Here is a 13,469-nt window from a genome sequence, read left to right as displayed (position 1 = left end):
ACCCTAATGCCCTGAATTATTTGTGCCTCATGTTCACTACTTTATAGTGGAGGTATAGGAAATTGAATACAGACCACATTCACTACATTTCCTTTATTCCCTCTGTTATTTTCTCAAAGAAATTTGTGCAATCGACTCTTGTTTTAGCAAGTGCTTAGTAATTTAATTCCATTTTCATGTTTAGTAGTCTACTAACAAGTGAAGTTGAGCTAACTTTGTTATAATTTACTGGCTTGTTCTTGTTCCCTTTTTAGAAATAGAGACCACAGCACTCCCCAGTTCTCTGAAACAATTTTCTTTTCTACAGAATTTCAGAAAATTCTAGATGTAAGGTTCATAATTTCTTAATGAACTTCCTTTGGCATCTTGGGATATAAGTCATCAGGAACCCGCAATTCAACAATTGCTGAGGAAATATTCCCATGTTTGAGCTTAACTCTTTTGGATCTTCTGTTGTGTAGCTCATCCATTTAGCACAGTGATTCACATTTTTGACTAAGCAATATTCCTGCCAGTGACTAGATAATTCATAATTGCTGCCATTGGATGCAGTATTTACTCTGGAGAAACCAGAAAATTATATAAGTCTTAGTGGTTCAGGAAGTTCAGGCATTGTTGCCAGAGTTGGTACAGCATAGTAAACAAAAAAATTAGGTTTGTATAAATGCACATTAGGAAACTATGGCGCAGGTTGGAGGAACAACACCTCACATTCTGCCTTGGGAGTCTCCAATCTGATGGCCTTAACATTGCTTTCTCTAACTTCTGGTAACCCCACCCCTTTTTCTTCCCCCCCACTTCTTTGTCTTTCCTTATTCCTGTGGCTCCCTTCCCCCTCCTTGATGACCTGCCCATCTCCTCTCCTTCCCTCCCTTATCCTTTATTCCACGGTCCACTGCCCTCTCCAACTAGATTTCTTCTTCTTCAGTCCTTGGCATCTTCTACCTATCACCTCACAGCTTATTACATCTTCTCCCCCTCCCCACCCCCCTCTCACCTGGACTCATCTATTCCCTGGACTCGCCTATCCCCTGCCTGTGTGTACTCCTCCCCCTCCCCCTCCCCCCACCTTCTTATTCTGGCTTCTGCCCCCTTCCTTTCCAGTCTTGATGAAGGGTCTCAGCCAGAAATGTTGACTGTTTATTTCCTTCCATGGATGCTGCCTGATCTGCTGAGTTCCTCCAGGGCTTTTTGTGTATTGCTCCAGATTCCAGAATCTGCAGAATTTCTTGTGTCTCCGTTAAACATTAAGTGTTTTACTCCCTTATTTTCATCCTCATATTTTCCCAGTACATTGTTATTTTGCTATTAAGACTGACATTTTGCACAAATTATACTGGTAGGATATAAACTATATAAACAGTTGTATGAGAGTCACTGACGAATTAGAAACTGTGAATCATCAACCCAGATATATTGTTGATGCATTTAATCTAATAGTAATCCTTATAACTTTATTGTCTCTTTCAGCTGATGTATATTGTGCAATACATGGAATTCTATAAACTCAATATTATTTTACATTCAACTTTCTCATCTTTTCTAATAGGGTATTGTTCAGTATGGAAGAGACAGTAGGGAGATGGATATTTTGCTTTTCCATGAAGTTTTGGATTACATGGCAAGAATAGACCGAGTGCTGAGCTGTCCTGGAGGCTCGCTGCTGCTAGCAGGACAAAGTGGTGTAGGTCGTAGGACGGCCACCTGTGTAGTCAGTCACATGCATGGAGCAATATTGTTCACACCAAAGATTTCCAGAGGATATGAGATCAAACAGTTCAAAAATGATTTAAAATATGTAAGTAAAAATATTATTTATTCATATAAGACATTATACTTCCATGAAATATGTGTAGATAATTTTATTAACTTATCATGCAGACTGATGTATATAAGTTCCCAATAGCAGTGATACGCACGTTTTTTTTAGTAATTATAGGTAATTGATATTTAAGCACATTAAATCAATATCATAATGCAAAGAGGTGTGTTGTATTTTCTGTAATACTATAGAACCACCATTTAGTATTTAAAAACAAAGGTTGAACTTTTAAGAATAGATTTTCATATTCACTTTCAATTGGTTCTCCCTTGGGGTAGTCCAAAAATCAATCCAGTGGTGCCTTCTGAGTACAGATGATGTTTCTTATAAAGTGAGTGTAGTGTTAATGTTCTATAATGACATCCACATTCTTTTGCTATCAGCAGCAATCAAGTATTGTTTCATTCAAGAAAAAAAAGTTTGTTGATCATATGACATGTGATTCTGTTAATCGAAATAAATCTTTTTCCACTTATTTTGATTGAAGAGATGAACAATTTGTACTTCTCCAGTTTTTTTTTTCTGTTATTGCAGTTTAGCTCACGGCGCTTGTTCTGCACTCTCCTCAATTTCTTGCTTTAATAAAAGGGAATGTATTTCCTCTTCCTTTATGAAATATCTCCGTAACACTGTTTAATAAAATTCTGTAAAAACAAAAGCAAGGACACCATTCAGAGCCTGCCTTCAAAATTGAATAATATACAGTGATTCCAGAATTATGTTATAGTCATTGTCGTGCAGCACAGAAATAGGCCCTTTGGCCCACTAAGTCTATGCCAACCATCAAATATTTATTTATACTAATCCCATTTACTAGAACTTGATCCATAGTCTACTATGCCTTGGTGATTCAAGTGGTCATCCAGATTTTTCTTAGAAGTCGTTAGAGTACCGGCCTCTACCACCTTCCAGGCAGTGCATTCCAGATTGCAATCATCCTCTGGGAGAAAAAAAATTCTTTCTCAGGTCTCCTCTAAATCTCTTACCTCTTACCTTTAAACCAATGCCCTTTGGTCTTAAATACCTTTGCTATGAAGAAAAGTTTCTTACCATCTATCATGTCTATTCTTCATAATTTTGTATACCTCTAAGTGCCAGCCCCAACCTCCTCTGCTCCAAGGGAAACAAGCCCAGCCTATCCAATCTCCCCTCATAACTGAAACACTCCATCCCAGGCAACATCCTGGTGAATCTCCTCTGTATCCTCTCCAGAGCTGCACACAATATTCCAGCCGTGGCTTAATCAGCATTTTATAAAGTTGTACCAAGACCTCCCTGCTCTAATGAGGGCAAGCATCCCATATGCCACCTTCACCACCCTATATACCTGTGCTGCCCCCTTCAGGGATCTTTGGACTTGTACATCAAGGTCCTATTATTCCTCAATACTATCGAGGCCCTGACCATTCACAATATTTGTCCTACCCTTATTAGACCCCAAAATGCATCACCTCACTCTTGTCAGGATTGAATTCCATCTGCCATTGTCCTGACCTATTTACCAGCTGCTCAATAGCTGAAGACTACCCTCCTCACTATCAACAACATCACCAATTTTTGTATCATCTGCAAAGTTGCTAATCAATTTTGCTAATTTTTTGGGTATTTATAAGCAAGTTAAAACATGCAATTAAAATAACTAATTAAAATAATTCTGAATTATAAAGAAAAAAACATCAAATTTAAATAACAAAATTTCTAACTTTCTCAGTTCTTATGAAATGTTAATTCTGTTTTTTTCCTCCGCAAATGATTATTTCCAGCAAATTATGTTTCTATTACCAAGTTTCTTTGTTGCACATTGATATGATAGGCAAGAAATTGATAGTGATTATTGCTTTGGGGCAATGGCTGCTATTTGAATACCACAATAACTTTTGGCTTATGCACATTCACTTTTGTAATTAATGCCAGATCCATATTGATAAAGATTCTTTACCCATGTCTGAAGCAGATGTTAGCCATTTATTTAGGCAAATCAGAGACCTAATATCTGTTTTCTGTGAAATTTGGTTTGCCGTAAACCAGGATCTCAAATCTTACATCAAGTTCTGACAGCCACCACCTAAGACCTTCCCCTACCTCCGTGACAGCACACCTAATGCTCCAAAAGCACTCCTGAGGTCTGTGATCTTACTATTTGTCAGGTCCAACAATATTTCCAATACCAATCAAATCTCCTACTAACCCAGACCACTGCTTTGGATGCCTACCTGTTTTCTGTTCCAGGACAATGGCTCCAACAACAATGCCACCTACATTATGATGAGGCCTGTAAGCCAAAATCAGCACTCCAGTGACCTCCCTTTTGAGCTTTTAAGATTTTATGGATTAGGTGCCCAAAAGGGTGAACGTATGAATTTCCAGGTCACTGAAATTTGTCTGTAAAGAGGTGATGTCTCAGTAAAAATTGAAGATATTGTGCTTTATCCTGTGTAATGCAAAATCAAATTATCTCTGCTCTTAGAACATAAGAAATAGAAACAAGAGTAGGCTGTTTGGCCTCTTGTGCCTGCTCTACCATTCAGTAAGATCTTGGCTGATCTTTTATCTCAGTGCCATTTTTCTGCACTAATGATTCCCTTATATTCCAAAAAAAACTTGAAGATTGCATTAATCATTGCAATTTTGATCCAAACATGAATTTCTGACTTGAGGTGAGAATGCCCGCCCTTGACATTAAACCAACATTTGACTCTGTGTGCCATGAATGAACCTGCAATATTTAAGTCAATGGGCTGTAGTCATACTGTACCTAGAACAAATAAAGATGTTTGTGGCTGTTGGTCAAGCTTCTCAGTCCCAAGTCATCATTGTAGGAGTTCCATGTGGTAGTGTTCTACGCCAAATCATCTTAAACTGATTAAATAATAATCCCTCCGTAATAAAGTCAGATTTGGAAATGTTCACTGACGATTGCATGATCTTCTATTCCATTTGCAGTTCCTTAGATAATGAAGCCATTTATGGCTATATGCAGCAAGACATGGGCAACATTCAGACATGGGCTGCTAGGTTGCAAATAACATTTGTGCCACAGAAGTGTCAAGCAATACCCATTTAAAACAGGAATATGTATAACCATCTCTCTTTGGCACTCAACATCATTGCCGTCTCTGAATTCCCCACCATTGACCAGAAATTTTACTGGCCCAATCATGTAAACATTTTAAGGCTACAAATTCAGATAAAAGGCTGGGAACTCAACAGCCAATGACTTGTTTGCTGGGTTCTCAGACACTTTTCATAATTTGCAAGGCATGGCAGGAATCTGATAGAATTTTTTTCCCACTTGCCTGGATGGGTGCAGCTCCAAAAATAGTTAGGAAACTAAACACCATCCAGAACAGAACAACTTGCTTCAGTGGCAGTCTATCAATCTCAATGTTCACTCCATCCATCATCACCATATTATGTCTGTTATGTGTATCATTTACAAAATCTACGTCAGTCACCAGCCAAGACTTTGTTAACAGCATTTTCTAAACTTGCAATTAGTTGGAAGGATAAGGGCATAAGCACATTGGAATGCCACTTCTTACAAGATCCCTTCAAGTCACAAGATCCCAGTCTGAAAATTTATTGTTATCATTGCCTCAGTCCTGGAATTCCCTCCCAGAAACCTCTGCCATTCTTAGTGCTAGTTTTGCCAGTGGTGTCCTAACCCTGTGAATATAGTAAAAACAAAAAAAACTTGTCACTGTTATCAATAAAGAAAAAGTACAAATAGTGTATTTTCATCTGGTTTGCAAGAGTTTTTAAGGAAGTTCTAATGCCCTTTCAATTTATTAATCATGTATTGTGTATAATCTTGTTAGCTAAGTCAAAACATTTTTGTTGCAACTTTTGTAATGAGGGTTGGTATTGGTTTCAACATCCTAAATGGATTTTGAACTTCACCTGTTTCTGTTGCGCATTTCAATCAATGTATTTATTTGTTGCATTTTTTCTTAATTTAACCTATTGTCCAGGTGATGCAGCTTGCAGGTCTTGACGGACATCAGGTAGTGTTGCTCCTGGAGGACTACCAGTTTGTGCATGCTCAGTTCCTTGAGATGGTGAACAGCCTACTATCATCAGGTCTGTACCTAGGTTACACTTAGGTAAAGTAATAAATATAGTTCAGAAACCTTTGGATTGTTGTTTGCTGAAGTATTGAGGCACCATTGTGCTGGATTTAGTAATATATTTAAGTGAAAAAATGGTATTCCCTTTCTTCCAGATGATGTTGCGTACTTGTGTATGTCAAAACATTGTATACCAGACCTGGTACACATATGGTTTGTCTTCAGGCTACAGCTTACTAATTATTTTCACTTATTGAATTCTTGCCCCAGTATATTGCTTGAAAGAAGTTTATTAACAAATTGTGGAACCAATAAATCTATCGTTGACACCATTTCCACTGCTGAGCACTAGGTGCAAGCAATTGTTTTGTTTATTGTGCAATCTTCTTCTTCAGCTGTTCCTTGGAATCGAGGATGATTTGCTTCCATTCTGCTTCTGTGATTGCATAGGTGTCTGGGGCCAATTTGTAAATCACATATTCCTCCACAGATGGGGCAGGAAGTACCTGATGGGGAAGACTAATTGGAAGTTTGTGAGCTGCTTCTTCCATTTGAAACATTGACATACATCTTTTGCCTCCATGGTTGCTGCTTGACCTGCTAAGTTCTTCCAGCGGTCTGTTATTTGTTGAGGAATATTATACTGGGAGAGCATACTGATGTTAGTTTGTTTATCCTTCCGGTGAATTTAGAAGATTTTATAGAGGCTTTGAAGTGCCTGCTATAATAGCTCAGGTCTTGGAAGCATACAGTAGAACAGGGATCAGTGCTGACCAGTAGATCATGAGTTTTGCACCAGATCTGAGATCTTGATCTTCAGCCATCTTTTCCTCAATTGACCAAAGGCTAGGGGTGAGTTTCATCATTGATGTCTCTTTCACTGAGAGAGAGTTCGTATGATACAAGAAGTCATCCACATTTTTTTAAGCTTGCATGCTTTCATCAATGAATTGACAATAATTTGGATCTCAGTCTGTGAGTGTGCAGTTAGACAACTGAGATTCATTTGGTTCTGGAGTGGATTCACCATAGATTGAACAGTTTCCCATTAATTTTGAAAGTTACCTCCAATCCTAGATTTGTGCAGTAGATATACTGTGCACAGCATGCAGTAATCTGACAGGAAAGTACCTTCTCACAGCTGCATAAAATTAACAAGCTGATTGCTCCTTAAATCTACTCAAAGGACTAAACAGCAGTAGGGAAGTTCAGGACCCAAGTGAAATGAGAAATGGAAGGTTGATGCATTAAGTCATGGTATGTTCTTAAAATTCTAATTGAGATTTTCACTGTAGACTTAGCCAGCTGCTCAAACTCATCAATTGTGTTCCTATCCACAGAAACTTCACTTTCTGGATTCAGAGGTCTAGATGAACTAGTTCTTTGTATCCGATAGGTATCCTACGAAGCAGGGTGGGCCTCTAGTGGCAAAGGAGCCTCAGGCATCATACCCTGAGTCTCTGTCCCTCAGATACCATCGCAGACTTTGTGTATTTTGATGCTCCTGATGATTAGAAGTATTTAAAAGCTACCTAATTAAGAATATTAAAAAAAACTCGAATATTGACCTGCATTTACCTTTTCCCACAGGGTCATCAACCATATTCAAATGAACGGGGTCAACATCTGTGCACTAACTTTCAGTGTGATAGTGCTCATTGTTGGGAGGGGTGGTGTGGTGGTAAATCATTTGTGCAGGCATCAGACTGCAAGCTCACCTCACACTTCTGCATTTGGCTGAGTATTTGTATCAGTAAGTTCCTGTATGCCTAGCACAGTATATATACTGCACAAATTTCCTGTAGGGTTGGAGGTAACCTTCAGAATTAATGGGAAACTTGTTCAATCTATGGTGAATCCACTCCAGAACCAAACCCCTGTATGATGTTATAGAGCAACTGGAAATGTTTGTGTGTGCTTAGACAATGAAGAGGACTTTTTGAAATGTTGTTATGATTGTAATGAAGGAAAACACAGCAGCCAATTTGTACACAGTAAGACATCACAAACAATTTTATAAAAATGGCAAAATACCTTGGTTTTTCAAATATTGACCAGGAACTCAGGAGAACTCCCTTGCTCTTTAATGATCTTTTACATCAGTTGGCATTAAATTGCTAATTGGGTTTCCTTCAAATGTTTCAAATAAACACTAGACACATGAGGGCAGAGTAATGGAAAATGCTTTATTTACTTCTGGTTAAGGTAATTGGTCCTATTTGCTAAAGAGATGGATTTTCAGTTTCTAGTTCTATCTACTGAATGCTCTAAAGAACTATTTTATGCACCATAATTTGACCACTTTAAAAGTGTATGTCACAGAAAAAAAACTAAGACACATGTTACTGAATCTCTCTTCCAAAGCTACCACCAATAATACTTCTTCACTTAATTGTCAGTGAATCCTTTGAGTAAAAGTTTTGCTGATATGTTTGTATACTGGATTTAATTGATCTCACTAACAATGTTGATTAAATGGTTCACCAAAATGACATGTAAATCACGTTCGGATATCTTTATTACTGGTCCTTAGATACTTGTGCAAGCATTTCTGGCATATAACTCCTAGGCATAAAAGACAGAAGATAAGCTACGCTTACTTCTCTCAACACTTCATTGTGGGGTAATGGGGTAATGCAGGGAGTCCAGCTATCTTACAGCTCCAGCAACCCGAGTTCGATGCTGACCTTAGGTGATGTCTGCCCTGTGATTGCATGGACATTCCCCAGATGCTCTGGTTTCCTCCCACATTCCAATGACATGCTGGCTATTAGGTTAATTGGCTATTATAAGTTATGGGTAGCGTGGGTAGCAAGTGAGAGAATTGGTGGGATATTAACAAACACGTGTGAGAAGGTAGGTTACAGGGAAATAAGTGGGACTTGGGATTGATGTCCTGGCTTTGAGAGCCAGCATGGGCTGTATGGCTTCCTTCTATATTATAAGGAAATATGAGAAAATGAGTAACCACCTATTTATCTTGTGAAATCTATTGCTCCAAAATAAAAAAAAGTTTGACTATTAGAATCCTTTGATATGTTAAATAAATTCAATTAGCTCTGGAGAGTGAATGAGCGAGAGAGAGTTGTTGTTGTAAGATCCAATTAGACCTGTTCCTAAGTCATCATCCTTAGCTGCCCATTGAAGTCCATCCTTCACATTGGAAAAGGACCCAACTAAATTTGCAAAGCAGACGATTAAGTTCTTAAACTGTTGCTCTTTGTTGTATTTGGGATTTTGTCTTCTGTTGTTCAAAGCAATTATTTTCAAAAATCTATCTTTAGAAAATACAAGAATGTAGATCACAAATCAAAATTAGCTTTGGGATTGTGAAATTACTTAGCACATCAGCTTCTATTGTCCAAAGGAAGATCCTATAATGCATATACATTTTTGTTCAGCATTCAATACATGCACACTCTTTAGTTTTGTCTAACAAATATAACTCTTTGCAGTTATATTTCAACTGTGTAGACATATCACTTGTAAAATGAATTGATGCCTAAATCAGTGCTTTTACCAATTTTAATTACATCAGGTGAAGTGCCAGGCCTGTATACACCAGAAGAACTGGAACCAATCCTGTCACCTTTAAAAGACCAGGCCTCACAAGATGGATTCCTTGGACCCATCTTTAATTACTTCACATGTAGTAAGTAAAATTGAAGTCAATATAGCAGCATCACATTTGTTTAGTTACTGTGGTATGGACTAGCTACCCACATGTTCAAATTTCACAATGGAAATTTGTGAAATCAAATTCTAGAAATCTGGGAATTTGTTGAATATCCATAATATGCAGCTCTACATTTAATGCCCATCAAGGTTGGGAACCTATACCTATTCCTGGTTTAGTCTACATGTGAACTTCATTTCCACGAAATGCAGTTGATTCTTCATGCCCACAGGACAATTAGGATGGCTACATTAAAAGGATATGTCGCAGGTGAAACGTTTTGACGGGCTCACACATCCCAATTCATGTAATTGTTGTTTGTTTACTCCAAAGCTTACTCCCTTCTATCAAAACTTATTGACTTAACTGTAAAAGAAACCTTTGACTGTACCTTGACAATGCCTCATTTCACCCTCCATTTCATTTATCCAGTTTCTCCAGCACTGTTGTATCTGAATGACACCTTTCGTAGCAGTGCTTCTGAGATGTCTTCCTTTTCATTAAACGTAGCTTGCTCTCCATCATAGGCTGATAGGGCTCTTGTCCACAACTGCTCTACTTCCCATATTTAAGCTCTCTCACCCCACTCTCCTTTGATTCAGATGAAGGAGACCACTTCCCCTAGTCCTTACCCACTCCCAACAGCCTCCACATTCAATGGATCAATCTGCAGATCTGAAATGAAATAGAAAATGCTGAAAACACTCAGCTGTTCAGGCAGCAGTTTCAGTTCCAAGACCCTTTGTCAGAAAATAATGAACCTGTTCGTGCTTGATCATCATGCAAGTGTTCAGCAGATGATTAGGAATTCTAGCCTTTATAGCTCATATTTCCTGCAATCATAATTTTCTGTTGTTAATTTCACACTTATTTATGTTCTCCTCTTATTTTCATTTCAAAGAAAAAGTCAGTGACCTAAAACTTTACTTCTGTTTCTCTGTCCATTCATGTTGCCCAAACTGCTGAGTATTTCTGGCAATTTTGATGTTATTATTTTTCATTCCAGCATTTTATTCCTGTATATAATACAGGTGTAGTGCAGGTGAGTTTCCCTTCTATGGCTGCGGCTGTGTACAATATCTGGTGTTTGTTGCACATTTGAGCATTTTCCCCAGTATTTGCATTTACTCAATGGCCCATACTGAGTGATGCCCTGACCTGCCTTTTGATATTTCCTATAGACATTATCTAATATATATTAATGCCCTTCAGAATATGATGGGTACACAGCTTGGTTTACAAAATTGCATGTGCATAAATAATATTGGAAACAAATTGTTAGTTGCAGTTCTTAACCCATGGGTGCATGGAGCCAAATATTGTGATCATTGGCCATAAACTGGGAACTGGATGACACCTGCATGTCCTGCCATTCAACCATCATAGAAATAAGAGAAGAAAATTTAGCTTGATGAGTCTGTTCTGCCATTCAATTAGGTAATGGCTGATCTGGTATCTAACTATTTGTATCGTCCCTTAATATTAATGGTTAATAAATATCTGCCAATCTCCAGTTTAAAGGTTAGCAACTGGCCTCCTATTGATTACCTTTATGGATGAGGATTCCAAATTACCCTTTGCATGTTTCTTAATTTAACTCCTGAAAGAGCTTGCTCTAATTTTTAGACCATGTCGCATAATTCTAGATTCCCCAACCAGAAGTAAAAGTTTCTCTCAACTTACCTCATCAATTTGCTTTAAGGTCTTGAAAATTTCAATGTAAGTATAATTATACAGGCCCTCCCCAGATTACGAAAGCCCAACCTATGGACAGCCCGATCATATGAATGAGTGTTTGGGAGACTGGCGGGATGGATTTGCCAGCTGCTACGGGGCTGCAGGCATCTTCTACCGGGTGGGAATGGGGCACTTCTGCTTGTCTCCTCACCATGACCTCTTGGCCCTCCACCCCCATAGAGCCACAGCAATTGGGCTGCGTCGAACTGAGCGGAGCTGGGAATGCTGAGCAGACACACTTGCTCACTCGCTGAATCAGTGAGACTAGCTGGGCTGATTTTCCCTTGCCTGATCTCTCTCCCATCACAGCTGTTTCTGTGATCCTTTTCCACAAGTTTGTTCATTTTTAACTTGTGAACAGTTTTCAAGAATGGAACCCTGTAATGTAACCTTTCACATTGAGTGCTATTTTGGTAAATCTACACTGCCCATAAGGTGGGCTTTGTATATCTGTAGCATGATTTTGATTGTTTTATAATCCAGCTCTCTAGATAAAAAGATCAGGAATTCATTATCCTTTCTATCTTATTTTCTGTACTAGTACTTGACACTTTAATGATTGATAGGCATGGATCTTCAAGTTTTTGTCACATTAAGGCTGCATTTGGTTTTTGACTTCCTTTATGTAATGCATTGTGAGATAGATACATTCTATCTAATTTTACCATAGTAATTAATTTTATTTAAAACTCAACTAAAATGTTCATTTTATTTTATAGGAATTCAGCAAAACTTGCATGTTGTCCTTATTATGGACTGCACTAACTCCAATTTTACAATTAATTGTGAAAGTAACCCAGCTTTTTACAAGAAGTGTGCAGTACAATGGATGGAGGAATGGACTAATAATAGCATGAAGAAAGTAAGTGAAGGATCTTTTAAGAACATCGCATTATTATAATTTTTTTCACCCTAGTTACTCTCCCAGCAGGTCTTCTGAAGACATTACTGAATCTTTTGAACAGGAGTTGACTTCTGGAGGGAAAATTATGTTTTACATTTCTTTCTTGACTGTGTAAATCTTCTTAAACTACTTGTATATGTTGCCTGTGTATGGGGGAAAAAGCATGTAGATTTCTAATTGACTATCTCTATAAGTAGTTTGTTTTTCAGCAAGGAAGGAAGTTTGGAGTAGGTTTGTTCTTAGTTGTGTGCACTAACATGCAAATAAGTGATAGCTCAGCATTGTCCTCATTTTAGTTCTAGTGATTTCGCTGATACTAAATTTCGGAAGTGTGGTAGAACTAGCAGCCAGACTCATTTTAGGGTGGTAGGTAGGGTGCTAAATGAATAAGCTGCTTTGTCCAAGATGGTATTGAGCTGCTTGAGTGTTGTTGGAACTGTACTCAAGCTAGTATTGAGTATATTCCATTGTAGATGTGGGAAAAGCTTTAGGTTTAGGTTGTGGCACTTGCTGTGAAATGCCAAGCTTCTGACTTGGGTTTGTAAACACTTTATTTACATGGTGTGCGCATTAAGGTTTCTAATCAAGAGTGACTCCTGGGTCATTGATGATGGGGATTTGCCTTTGAATGTTAGACTCTGTTTTGTCACTGTTGAAGCAAACAGTTTTTTGGGTCTCGAAAACCATCTTAAGGAGTTTCATTAACCTGCAGCAATTTTCTTGGGTTGAGTTGATTCATCCCCAATGGCTGTAAACATCTCTATTTGTAGAGAAATGACATCAGTCAATTGCAATTTTTCTCTTTGATTGCCATTGATCTCAATTTTACTCATATTTCTTGATGCCAAAGATAGTCAGGTGCTGCCTCGATGATAAGGGCAATCACTGCCACCTCACCTCTGGAATTCATTTTTACTTTGTCTATGTTTATGCCCAGGCTGTAATGAAATCTCAGGCCAAGTAATCTTGAAAGAAACCAAACTGAGGTTCAGCTATAAGTAGCTGCCACATGAAAGCATTGTTGATGGCTGCTTTTATTAATTTGCTGACAGTTTTGATCAGATGCTAATTGGCAGGATTGGTTTTGTTCTACTTTTTAAGGACAGGACATACCTTCACTCGTATGTAAGCCTTCAAGGAGGTTCTAAGCATTAAGCTAGAATTCTTGGGTGCAAGGACAATAATTTTTATTGATTTGCTAGATTGTCCTGGATCTGGCCTGCTCCCTGAACTCGTTGTCTTCTGTTTATGCTCGCCTGGACT

General features: G+C 38.2%; 1 protein-coding gene across 3 annotated transcripts in view; it reads left to right on the top strand.

Annotated features, from left to right (window-relative positions):
- The window catches only part of LOC127576305 (cytoplasmic dynein 2 heavy chain 1), a 380,433-nt gene that overhangs the window by 136,113 nt on the left and 230,851 nt on the right, over nt 1-13,469 (top strand). For all 3 annotated transcript variants that reach the window (XM_052026810.1, XM_052026809.1, XM_052026811.1), the window contains 4 exons: nt 1,550-1,798; nt 5,794-5,902; nt 9,428-9,541; nt 12,022-12,164. In XM_052026810.1, coding sequence (XP_051882770.1) covers nt 1,550-1,798; nt 5,794-5,902; nt 9,428-9,541; nt 12,022-12,164 — 615 coding nt within the window. The remainder of the gene's footprint in view (nt 1-1,549; nt 1,799-5,793; nt 5,903-9,427; nt 9,542-12,021; nt 12,165-13,469) is intronic.

The sequence above is a fragment of the Pristis pectinata genome, chromosome 11 (genome assembly GCF_009764475.1).
Source record: "Pristis pectinata isolate sPriPec2 chromosome 11, sPriPec2.1.pri, whole genome shotgun sequence".
NCBI lineage: Eukaryota > Metazoa > Chordata > Chondrichthyes > Rhinopristiformes > Pristidae > Pristis > Pristis pectinata.
Note: the sequence above shows the minus strand (reverse complement) of the source record. Positions and strands in the feature narration are given on the sequence as shown.